We start from the raw sequence: 12508 nt of genomic DNA, 5'->3' as shown, positions 1-12508 counted from the left end.
TCCAGGAATTGTGTACAGATCCTTGCAACATGGGGCCGTGCATTATCATGCTGCAACATGAGCTCTGGTGGACATTCCTGCAGTCAAAACTTGTGACATCTGTGGCATTGTGTTGTGTGATAAAACTGCACATTTTAGAGTGGCTTTTTATTGTGACCAGCCCAAGGCACACCTGTGCAATAATCAGCATCTTGATATGCCACACCTGTCAGCTGGATGGATTATCTTGGCAAAGGAGAAGTGCTCAATAACACGGATTTGAACAAATTTGTGAACAAAATTTGAGAGAAATTAGCCTTTTGTGTGCATAGAAAATGTCTTCAGATCTTTTATTTCAACTCATGAAAAATGGGAGCAAAAACAAAAGTGTTGGGTTTATATTTGTATATTTGTGTTCAGTATATATCATCCACTTAACTAGCCGACACAATTACTGCACCAATCGTCAGTCAATTGTTAAAAGCAGGTACGTCTCTTAACACCATGACCTGATATAAAAAATGAAGGATCGAGCCACAACAAAAAACAAAACAAAGAACACTTAAGACAGTGTTAACAACGTAAGAAATGTCTAATTTTTTATTACATTCAACAGAAGTACAGTACACTGAAATTGCACATTTTCACCAGATATAGCAGCATTCTGACTGGCAAATAGACTAATCAATAGGCACATCCAAAACATTTAAATAGAAATACACGTTCAAATGTGTTGCGGCCATTTTCTGACCATATTCAAATTCCATTTAAGCTGTTAATTTACATGCCTTGTAAAACAAATTCTACGCGGCTAAAAACACACTGTCGTTTCCCACGACTTATGATTTCAGTGGCAAGAGAAGACTGGAATTATGGTCAAACAAAACCCAGTGGCAGTGAAGAAGGTATCTGTCCTCTCAGTCCAGGATTAAAGGAAAAATCCACCCTTGGGTCCTCTTACACTGTTATGATTCATCAATTAAATGCATCCCAGGTATTATTTTGTGATGAAGTGTTGCAATTGACTTTTTTGGTGTACCCACTGTCGCCTACTTCTACTTCAGCTAGTGATTTTCTACAGTTCCCAGAAGTAGAGAATGGCAGTGAACTACTTCCATTCAGCTGTGGGTTACATGTGTAGGTGGAGAGAGCAACAGCAATAGTAAGAGCAAGAGGGCGAGTTTTTCCAGTCGAGAAAAAGTGAGAGTTACACTCCTTACTCAAAATGCAAATGTCTTGCAGTTGCATTGCATTCTGGTCTATCGGGGCTACTGTTGGTGGAGAAATTGGTCTCTCTGCCTCTTCTACAATGGATTTCTCCTTGTGTGATTGTTGCATGTCGGTGCAAAATGGCAGCTCTAGAAAGAAAGCCCTCGCTCTTTGATTCTGAGGGACTGACACCAAAACTTGATGTTTACCGTTGATGTTTTAGATAAATTCTGTTATCAACTTCTTTTGTAGCTGCACTGGAAATATTGTTGTCTATATTTGGTCAATTATCCATGGAAATAAGAAAAGTATAACACCAAACAACAAAATGGGCTCAGAAATGCGAGGTACATCGCCAATAGCTGCTTTTTTTTTTTTTAACAGTGTCAAAGTGTTTTAGGGTGGATTTTTCCTTTAAACCACAGAGCGGTGCTCTCCACACACGTACACAGCGCTCGGCTGTATCCGCCTCTTCGTGTGGCCTGGCAGTTGAGGAAGAAACTTGAAGTACTTGGGCATCAGATCGAGGCAGGCGTCGCGGAACTTCTTGATCCGCCAGTAGTAAATGAGAGGGTTGAGGGCCGACTTGAGGTAGCACAACCAAAGGAGCCAGGTGCTGATTTGAAAAAAGTTGTCTTTATGATAGAACCCACTGCTGAAGGTAGTCACCAGACTGTAGGCAGTGAAGGGCGCCCAGCACACCGTAAACACAGAGAAGAGGATGAGGATGGTGGTGAAGGCACGGGTCTTGAAGCTCATGTCTATGTTCATTTGGAAGGGCCGCTGCAGGCTCATCAGGCCCAGCTTGCTGGCCTGGCTCAGACAGATGCTGTCCGGGTGGCTGTGGATGCGGATGGCGTTGTGGCGGATGGTGTTGAGGATCCCCATGAACGTGTACAGCATGACCATGAAGGGGATGAAGAAGAAGACTAGCATTATGATCAGTACGTAGGCGTGGTAGCCCGGCTCGCTGCTGTAGCCGAATACACACTGAGGGGCTCTGGAGGGGATCTGGAGGGAAGGGTAACCGACGGCCAGCGGGAAAGAGAAAATAAACGAGAGTCCCCAAGTGACCACGATGAGCACTTTGGCTCTGCGAGGGCTCAGCTTGTCTTGTTTCTGGACAATGATAAGAAAACGATCTATGCTTATTATAAGCAGTATAGCCACACCCTCGATCACAAAGAACCAGAAGAGCATGGCCGACGCTCGACAGAAGACGTCGCCGAAGATCCAGTGGGTGGTAACCACGGTAACCAGGGCGAAGGGCATGTTCAGGATGGCCAGCATCATGTCCGCGAACGCCAGGCTGGCCAGCAGGATGTTGATGGCGGAGCGCATGGCGGATCTCTGGTAGACCATCAGGCACACCACCACGTTGCCCAGGAGCGCCACCAGCAGGATGGCGATCATGACGACGCTGAAGAAGACCTGGAGAGGCAGGCCGACGCCCTGCGCACTCTCCCGGGCCTCCGCTGTCGGCGCGGCTGGCTCTGGAGGCACCCGGGAGCCGTGGGAGGCGTTCGCCATGGAGATGTTCTCCATCGCCGGCCTCTCGGAAAGCTTCAGCAGCCCCGTAACGAGGCAGCAGAGGCTGGCGTTAGTGTCCCCTGCCTCTGAACGGGGAGCAACAGTGGAGCGAACCATTCTTCCCCAGGGTGAGCGGGCATCGTCGCTGGTGATCTCACGCTGAACATGATGCCGTGGATGCGGATACTCCCAGCTCGACCGAACACGCCGACATCTCCGTGGCTGCGAGACCCTAAGAAATACACACAAACTTAATGAATGCAAGTAAAGCAAAATGTACGTCAAATGGTGGGTTTATTCTCATTATCACATGATATTGCTCCAATGGTTTTAATTATATTTCCTGTCGCCGCCCAAACAAAAGCTGACAAATCACTGCCTCTATGGATGGGCGTTTTTGAAAGGAGATCAAAAGCGATTAAGACAATATCCTTTCCATCAAATTCCCCTCAGAGTTGTAATGAAGGAGACAGCGAGCCTGTAATCCACTCAGGGTTAGATGGGAGGGAACGGCAGAAATGTCTGTGCCTTCACTTCCCCAATTAAATCCACATTGCCGCAATCTCTCTCTCTCTCCAACATAAAAAGAGGCCCCCTTCTGAAAAGTTAAACGTCACTTCAGTTTTTACCTCGCAGATGGTTCAAGCAGAATGGGTGATGCATATAATGATGTAATTCTCTCTGAACAATGATTAGTAGTGACATGAGAGAGAACAGTGCTTGGAGGATAAAAGTGTTTCAAAGTGTTTGAATTTGCATTGTAGCTATTTCCGATAAACATACAAGCTGCTGCCCACACTAATCACCATTTATTCAATTTAGTCCCCGGTATGTTAATTTTACGTGTATCAAAGCATGACTGGTATAATTATGGTGTTGTGATTAAGGTTAAAACCTAAAGCAATTTATTCCAAGACTTGTCCAAAGACACAGCAATACACTGCATGTTGGAATAAATGTTCTACGTCTAAGTCACTGTGGCTAAATGTCAATTCAAATGCACAAAAACAAAACTGAACCCAGCTCTCTGCCCATGATGTGATAACAAATCACGTTAAAGTGGTTTCTCTTGAACCTTGCCAGTAAGCAGCAGCCAGCGTTCAACTGGGTACAAGTCAATATCGCAATAAAAACCCTTATCACTTGTATAAACATTGGGCACTGTTATTTCAGACTGGCCGGTATCATTTACAATGGCTGAGCGGCAAATGGCAAATAACAAATGTGCTGACCATTCTGTAGAAAATGATCTCTCCAAAGTACATTTCCACACAAATGAAGCATTTTCATTTCTATTTTTAGTCATATGTGGGCGTGAAAATTAAGCAAATACAATTACAGACAATTATAAGCCCTGCGCAGGCATTAAAATGTAGCCCAAGTCGACCTTTCATGTAGCCATGCTAATTAAAACACAGGTTGGCTGCTATTCAGATACATGGATAAGTAGTCATTAAACAGATAGCAGAGAAATAAACATATTATTGTCACCGAGACAGTGAGGAAAGAAAGGGCTGTATTAAGGAGATAAACAGGCAGTGAAACTGGGAAGACTGTGGTTTATTCATATGGTGATGACAAGCGCATTGTCTGCTGCAATTACCCACAGCTTCATAACAATGAAGACCTAGTGAATGAGAGCAAATAAGAAAGCGTCTTAATCTTGGTCTACTTCCTGCTGCTCCGTTCCCTTTATATCCCTACATGTCACATTTTGTAGAGGATGCCGTCTCAAGGGCATGGACCTGTACACCAAATATGCATTGTGGGGCAGTCTACCTCGACGAGGAAGGTAAAGACACATCTGTTTCCATTTCTCTCGGGCAGAGTGACCTAGAAACGTTAAAATAGCCTCTTCAACCTCCGAGCAATCAACCTGCAGTAAAACGGATGATCGGGCACTTAGGGTTCTTAAAGACTGGGAAGTGTTCAAATATGTGGCAACACAATCATGTGATGGAAAATTTCAGAGAGAAATAGGTTGGGAGCCTTTTATCCGCATCTTGTATCCCTGAAACTGGCACTTGGCACTAAAGAGGCTCAGTGGCAGCCTAGTCTGTAAGTCAGTGTTGTTGGTTACAACCCGGTTTACTGGTTTATGGCAAAAACAACCTGTCCAAATGTACCTGATCTATTTCAGTGGTATTTCAAACTTGGTTAAACTGTGATAATGTGTCTGTGATGGATGGTGATGGTCAATATGTGGACAAAAATGTCAACATCTGTTCCTTTATCTCTTTATATTGCCTATCATTTTTGTTTATTTACTAACACAGTATCTGATGGATAGTTACGTCAGATCCTGCAAATAGATGGACACATATAAGAAAATCTGTAGGGAAAGATATATTACTACAATATAATACATCTAAAATGAAATCTGGCTAATACTACAGGCCAGATTTGCAGACATGGGTAGACGACGAACTTAATTTCAGTTAAGATCTTCGATGAAATAAATGTCTTAATCTGAGACTTGGTATTGTTTCTGTGACACCAAGCCTATATTCGTGTTAAAATATTCAGATGAGGGTTTTTTGTGCACTTTTTGCTGAAATTTGACCTGTTTAATATGGTGACCTCGTAAATAGAAATGTAATCTAGCAGATATTCAAAGCATCCACCTTCACCTTTTAAATCAATACAATATTTTCTTGTAACCTACAAGAAGTGACCATTGACAGATGTGGATGCTATGTTGTCTCTGGAATAGAAATTCAGATTAATCTTCAATCAAAGGAAGACATAAAACACATCCGAGCATCTATACAACTTTATAACACAAACCTAAGTGTGTGCAGTGTCCTGAAATCTGGCCCAAATGTTGAGAAAATCAATGCCAAATAAAATTACACCTCATTCAAGCAGGCCTTTACTTCATTAACCTCAAGTGAAGTGCAATTTAGGCCAACTCCAGCAGCTCACTGTCCCTTTTCGTATGACATTTTCAATAACATGTAGAGCCTTGACAATTGTGTTGTTTTGCCAACAAAATGGTTGAGACGACAACCAGTGGGCTTCAATGGAGAGAGAGTCCATGGAGAGTTTACATCTCTGTGGACGACGACAACAGTGGGTGTTTTTAAGCTAGGAGCCACAAATACGTGTAAAATTCGCGTTTTAGCAAATATATATGATATTTGTGCATTTAAGCATTTAATTTCTACTGTCGACCGCCCCTCGTTGGTTTCAAATGGTTTCCCTTTGATATTACCTGCTTCATTCTCCCATGTTGAAGCCCAGGAGCGGTTGAAGTGGTGTAGCTCAGTCCTCCAAATGGTGCATCTCGCCGCCCAAAACGCTTTCTCCTCTTTGTAGTCAAGACATGTAGCTAAAATCATACGTTAATCCTACCAGGAAAAAAAGAAGAGTAGGCCCGGTGCTGCTTGATCAAAATTTAAAACATATATGTATTTCAACAACAGTGCGACAACCGGCGATGCCCCCTCCTCCTCCTCCTCCTACACAACTGAAAACCGTAAAGTGAAATCCGCATTTGGTTCAGTCTCGGATCACTCTCGCTTTGTTTCCAGGGGAGCGAGGAAAAAAATAGCACCGATTCGGCGGTTTTATGTAGATTAATGAAGTCTGTCGTTTCGCCAGGCCACTTTTTCACTCTTTCCTTCCTACAGCTGTGAGATGTGGGCAGCCTGAGCCCATCCTCCAGTGCGAAATGTACCAGGCAATCTATGTAGCCCAATTATTACTACACTGTTACAAACTACACTCGCTGTCGGGTACCAGCGTCAAGGCAGCCACGGTGAACAAATACAACTTCCTGTTAGGACTTTCAAAATAAAATGCCTCTGATCAATACAAGGTACAGAAGTGAAATTTTGGCTGACTTGACACTGGAGCTCAATTCTATAGTCTTTAGGAACAATTTTGCTATCGTTATGTGTTTAAATAGACGTATTTTAAACGATAGGCATCCTTATAAGTTTCATATTTGTCCACCAAACATTTTCATTTTACTCAGCCATTCTTTCCGAGGCACTCTCTCATCATAAAACGCCAAGCAACAAAATACATGTATTTATTTAGTTTTTACAGCTAAGCTTCACTCTGTGTCTAATGCAATGTTTCCAGTGACTATTTTGATAAGATTTCTGTCTTTCCATACGCCCCATGTTTTCTTTTTCAAAAGTGACTAATTTTATGCTTTTATTTTTAAGGCAAAATAGCACAGCTTCCGGTACGATTCAGCCTCTCTCTAGCTAGCTTGACGCAGCTCTGTAGTCGATGTTAACTGACACCCACAAAAGCCAGTGGCATGGTCAAAAGTGGACTTTTTTTTAGGGGTACTCCCATTTACAGCGTTGTCCAATGGAAACAGCTACCTGGGTAAAGGGGGCGTGGTTTATTTGGAGGAAGCGTTCTATTTGGGCACGTGCGGGGGGGAGAAAAATCAAAAGGTTAAAATGTAGCCAGTTAATACAAAGTCACTGTAAAACTGTAACCTCGGTGGTAAAAGGTTAATTACTGTGTTTCATGTATGTTTAGGCAATATCAATTCAATTAATGGAATCCTGGTCAACTAAACCCATACTAGAAAGAAGAATAAATAAATAAACAAACAATTCAATAAACATCTAAACGAGAATACGTTTAGAGATAGGTTTCAAATTATACCAGAACAGGCTAAAATGTATTTATACATGTAAAATGACATGCATTGGAAATATATTTTGATTTATTTTTCTCCCAATGCACTGTTAACAACATACTGTATATCTTCAAGTATACCCAAAAAGTATTTTGGCCACCCCAAATCATTTCCACTGAAGGTAATTTACATGTACAAATACACTTTTTGAAACATATCTATATGTAAAATCCATTTTTCTGTATGGGAAACAAGAAGCATATAATGATACATGATGTTAATCTATTGTTAGCCGATATTTATTGTGCTTCTTCAGTCTCCTTCACTGTAATAATTAAGTCTAAATAGCAAAAAGTGTCTTTCATGTGTTTAGGTAATACTAAACCTGTTACAGTTCAGCAACACAAATGCAGCATTTAGGAATCTTGGTTGACTAAAATGAGATGCATGTGAAGGCTTCATCTCAATCTACATGTTTACTCACCATCACAAGAACTGCAAAACATTGAAAACAGCACAACCTCTCACTCTGACACATCACATCCTTCAGGACATATAGGAACGCACAAACAACTGAAATAATGTGAAACACTCAATAAAGTCAAAATAAAGTATTTTATTTAAAAAAGAAAATTGTGCGTATATGCAGCGAACTGGTGCAAGTGCCATAACTGCCATAACATATTTCTTACCATCCAAAAAAAAAAGTTAACTTCTTGTTATTTAGATTTGCTCCTTTAAGTTCGTGGTGCTGTCAGAATGTGAAGGCTCCAGGCATTTCAGCCTTGTGAAATCATTTAAATTAGTGCATTGGGTGTTTCTTTCTGACCCACAGCTCTGAATTAATCATTAATGAATGAAGTATTACACCACTGTTCATGTATTTTTCATTCCACAATAATTGCATTATAACAGCACGCCTATATTGTTGCCCAATGTGACGACTGATGACACCCAGTGAAATGATAGAGGAACTCAGTATACTGTATATCTTCTCATTGGTATGTGATATCCCTCTTAGAAGTAAATCAATCTTTGGGGAAATTAGAAATGGTCAGATTATTTAAAATTAGAGCAACATCTGCATTCGTATCTGTAAGATGATGCATTTGAAAAAAGGTGTCCTAAACTAAAAAAAAAAAAAAACAGCTTTGAGGAGGATCAGTAACCTCGAGAATAAACACCGAGCAACTGACATCAAGTTGGCTTGTGTCACCACTTCAGCTTTTTTCAGTCCCATTTTGCATTCAGTAAAGTCCTAGCTTCTGCTTTGTGCAGGAAGCAAACATGTCCTTGTATAATAATTGGATGGACTAGAGGACATAAATCACAAAGACTCCACCCTGGAACATTTTCCCCCCTCTGTTATATGACATTTTCTGTCATTTCAACCAGCAGGCATTGTGTTTCCCAAGAGGCCCTGTATGCTGTCAGGCTGGCAGATACAAACTGTCACACAAACGGCAAATATCCAAATCAAAATGGATTGCAACAGAGATCTGACATACAACCATAACAAATAACGCATACAGAGATTGCCCAGCTACATTAATGATTAAATTAACAACATACTGGAGGTTAACAGCTTCACATCAATACTGCTTCACTGATCATGTTGAACAAAAATGGCTATGTATAGTTTGAAATATTGTCTACACCTTCATTTAGACAAATACAGATACGATAGCCTATTTCCTTTTATGCCTGAGCTGTTTCAAAATGGAACCTTGAATCACACTCCCATTGAAATCTATTCACATAAATAAATAAATCAGATGATATTTGGCTGATGTCTGCCGTTAGCCCAGAGCATCGTCCTAAGAAGCCTTTATCTGCTTTGTGCCGCCAGTCTTGGGCGGAATGATTTTAACGTCAAAGGGGACGAAGAAGTCGACTAGAGCTTTAGTGTCTTTCAAGTCCAGGGAATACTCCTGTGAGATCTTCTCGGGCGTCCAGGTCTGAGGTTCACGCTTGTGGCTGTTGAGGGCCTTCAGAGCCTCGACCAGGGAGAGCTTTCCTTTGGGGACGTCTGTGATCTCCACCAGGCCGTACGGGTCGCCGGGCAGGCTGAACTTCAGCGGCCTGCGCTCCTCTTCTTTCTCCACCGGCTTTGGTGTCTGTGTGAAGATCAAACATGAGAAATGAGTCTACAATATTTAAGAAACTACTTTGGTACATAAATACTTAATTGGAGAGAGAGTATTTGGCAAGATAACACAAGCTACATTTGAGGAGCATGTTCTAGGGCTGGGCGATATGGACAAAATCAAATATCACAATATTTTTGACCAAATACCTCAATATCAATATTGCGACAGTATTGTAGGGATGACTATTGGTGCTTTCACAAAATATTTACACAATGAGATTTCTGATAAATAATCATCAGTAATGTGGATATAATGACTAAGTGGGTAAAGGCAAATAATAGAACAGCTAGAACAGTCTGGTAAGTTCAGAAAGTTACATCACTTTACTGTAATGCAGCCTTTAAAACCAGGAAAAGACAACACTTATGCCATATCACGATATTACGATATCCAAAATCTAAGACGATATCTAGTCTCATATCACGATATCGATATAATATCGATATATTGCCCAGCCCTAGCATGTTCCCTCTTCTGTCTACCAGATCTAGTTGATATGATACCTATTTTTATTAGTGTGAAAATGTCACAGACTATTAAAGTAATAGTTTATGTTTCAGCAGCATCAGTAGTTTGTTTGGAATAAATATTGGAACTAGGTAGTTATAGGTAGTTAGCATGAGCAGTGATAGCCAACATGGCTGAACAGACAAAGAACAAAGCGCCACCTACAGAAACTCAAACTGCATCAACAGAAAATCAAAGGAAAAAGACGTCACAGTCCCGCCCACACTGTTTGATTGACAGGTGATCTATGGAAAGTGCAGTGCAGAAACACCACAGCAATAACTGCTTAGCACCAAAGATGTTGCCAAAATAAAATTAAAAACAAAAAAATTATCTCCCAGATTACCACATTAATAAAGAACCTTAGACACACTGCCACTCAACTTTTCAATTTCCTCCCACATATGCAGTCACAAACACACCAAGGCTGTCAGAAGTTAATATTGTTTGGAAAGATGAACAATCAGTTTGACTTTAGCATGCACAAGTGAGCATGCGGTTTCTTAATAATAATAAACTATCAGGAAAAACTTACAATATGCTACATTAACCTGTAACACTCCACAGCCTAACTATATCTACAACAAAGTATAACTCATGTTTTTCTATCAAGCAGTGAAGAGTCAGTTTCAAACAGTTTGAAAGTTAGCTACATTTATAAGTGTATTGGGAAAGAAAGGGACATGTTTAAAAAAAAAAACCCAAAAAAACCTTTGCTCTAGAAAAAGCAATTCATTCTAAAAAGAAATGTTTATGGAGTGTGCTTGATGACTTGATAAGGAATCATACACATTCAGTACAGGTGAACTGGACCAGTGATTCTCAACGTGGGGTCCGGGGACCACCAGGGGTCCTTTAGCGGGTTCCAGGGGGTCCCCAGAAAACTGATGAATTGTTGAACTTCATCATTATTTCATTTACAAGAAGTTAACACAATTAGAGAATGTAGAAGAATGACTGTTTTGATCATAGTTTTTCTGTTATCTCTCTACCTACAATACAGTCAGTCATGGAATTCTGGACAAAATCATATCTGACAATAAAAATATTCTTAGATTTGGGTTTGAGAGACAAAATCTCATCATATGGGGGTCTGTGGCTCTAATGTGGACTAAATTAGGGTCCTTGATATGAAAAAGGTTGAGAGTCACTGAACTAGACATAAAGCTCATAGTCTGGCCTAATTGGGAAGTACAAGTCTGCACAAACCCATTGATTGACTTATATTGATTTGTCATGTCCAGGCAGTCAAATTTAATTAGTATAAATCATGGGGAAGGGAGTGAACAGAGGAATACAATACAATAACAATATAAAATGTGACTATTACTCAGTCATCTGGGTCAGTCATCAGCATCAAGGACTTCTGGCATTAGAGATGGTCATGTAAGGTGTTTATCCTCGATTCGTCTCACACTAGATCTTGTATAATGGCAAACACCCCCGGTTACATCAGGTCCTATAGGGCGTGTGCACGAAGCTTCGCTGCATTTGGTATCACTGTTGGATAGTTTGATAGCTGTTCTATCTGAATGAGTTCAGGTTTGTCCTCCTGTGCATGACCCATCCATATCAAACCTATAAAGAAAGAAAACAATAGGAAACCAAGCCATTATCTGAGTCTGACCTCTGATGCTGCTGGATCTTTCGACTCCACATACACCGACTTCAGCAGCGTCAGGAGCGGGTCGTTTCTCTGATGGATTGAATCCGTTGAATCTGCTACTAAAAGACAAAAAAAAAAAAAAAAAAATACGCTCTTGAGGATTTGTTGACAAGCTAAAACTGTGCGTCCAAGTCTGTGAACCAACCTGGGATGACCCCGACATGACTGTTACACAAGTTGAAGAAGATGAGGCAGTTTCAGACTCACCTTCAGGTTCAGAGCTGCGGACGGACGCCGGGGTGCTGCCCGTGTGTCGAGGGGCTACTGTCGGCTTCTCCTTGGAGATTTCCCGGAGTGCCCGGTTTTCCAGGTTAAAATTCCTGAACATACGCGCAACTCGTGCCCCCATGTTTGACATGTTACAAAAAGTCGGCGAGCAATAAAGGTTATTCAAAATTTCGACGGCGAGCGAGAAGGTTCACCGACGAACGGAAACGCAACCATGGAAACTAACAGCGACACTACGTGGTTGGAAGATGATGTAACGCATCAAAGTAAGATGAAGAGCAGCTGTGCGGCCAGCAGATGGCAGCATTTCATATGCTGTTATCCTTAGGGAGGCCTTAACACTTACTTTTTATTTTTTGTTTGTTCGTTTTGTAAAGATAGACTCACAGAAATGTGTTAGAATCTACACACTCCGGTTTAGTGGGTGGCGATCCGATATGCACCTTGAAATTGGTTTGCCAATAAACACAGAGAAGAAGAAGAAGAAGAAGACGAAGAAGAAGTAGTAGTTGTAGTAGGGTAGTAGTAGTAGTAGTAGTAGTAGGCTAATAGTAGGCTAGTAGTAGTAGTAGGTTAACGTTAGTGGTAGGGGAAAGAAGTAGCCTTAACATGGAAGGTCTTTGGTCAGTTTCT

General features: G+C 41.2%; 2 protein-coding genes across 4 annotated transcripts; both read right to left on the bottom strand.

Moving 5' to 3' along the window:
- Positions 1–630: 630 nt before the first annotated feature.
- LOC139658801 (probable G-protein coupled receptor 63) lies at positions 631–2835 on the bottom strand. Its single transcript, XM_071536971.1, has one exon. The coding sequence runs from the start codon at positions 2833–2835 to the stop codon at positions 1603–1605; it is 1233 nt and encodes a 410-aa protein (XP_071393072.1). The 3' UTR covers positions 631–1602.
- Positions 2836–7943: 5108 nt separating this feature from the next.
- LOC139658800 (NADH dehydrogenase [ubiquinone] 1 alpha subcomplex assembly factor 4-like) lies at positions 7944–12005 on the bottom strand. 3 transcript variants are annotated; one of them, XM_071536968.1, is made up of 3 exons: positions 11855–12005; positions 11609–11706; positions 7944–9441 (listed from the first exon to the last, which is right to left on the bottom strand). In XM_071536968.1, exons 1-3 carry the CDS (start codon positions 12003–12005, stop codon positions 9142–9144), a joined length of 549 nt encoding a protein of 182 aa, XP_071393069.1. In that variant the 3' UTR covers positions 7944–9141. The 3 variants fall into 3 exon arrangements, with proteins under 3 accessions (XP_071393069.1, XP_071393071.1, XP_071393070.1); XM_071536970.1 differs by having other exon boundaries at positions 7944–9432; XM_071536969.1 differs by having other exon boundaries at positions 11609–11703.
- Between the last annotated feature and the right edge of the window lie 503 nt (positions 12006–12508).

Source organism: Centroberyx affinis, unplaced genomic scaffold, assembly GCF_046629955.1.
Source record: "Centroberyx affinis isolate AG114_WGS23_722 - 3 ecotype Tasmania unplaced genomic scaffold, CSIRO-AGI_Caff_v1 ptg002965l_1, whole genome shotgun sequence".
Lineage (NCBI taxonomy): Eukaryota > Metazoa > Chordata > Actinopteri > Beryciformes > Berycidae > Centroberyx > Centroberyx affinis.
Note: the sequence above shows the minus strand (reverse complement) of the source record. Positions and strands in the feature narration are given on the sequence as shown.

Bases quoted from the DNA above. Each gene is read 5' to 3' on its own strand.
- LOC139658801 (XM_071536971.1), bottom strand. From the start codon at position 2,835: ATGGTTCGCTCCACTGTTGCTCCCCGTTCAGAGGCAGGGGACACTAAC.
- LOC139658800 (XM_071536968.1), bottom strand. From the start codon at position 12,005: ATGTCAAACATGGGGGCACGAGTTGCGCGTATGTTCAGGAATTTTAAC. The intron at 11,707-11,854 runs GTGAGTCTGAAA...TTTGTCTTTTAG, and splicing joins CCGCAGCTCTGAACCTGAAG to TAGCAGATTCAACGGATTCA. The intron at 9,442-11,608 runs GTCAGACTCAGA...ATCTTCACACAG, and splicing joins AAGATCCAGCAGCATCAGAG to ACACCAAAGCCGGTGGAGAA.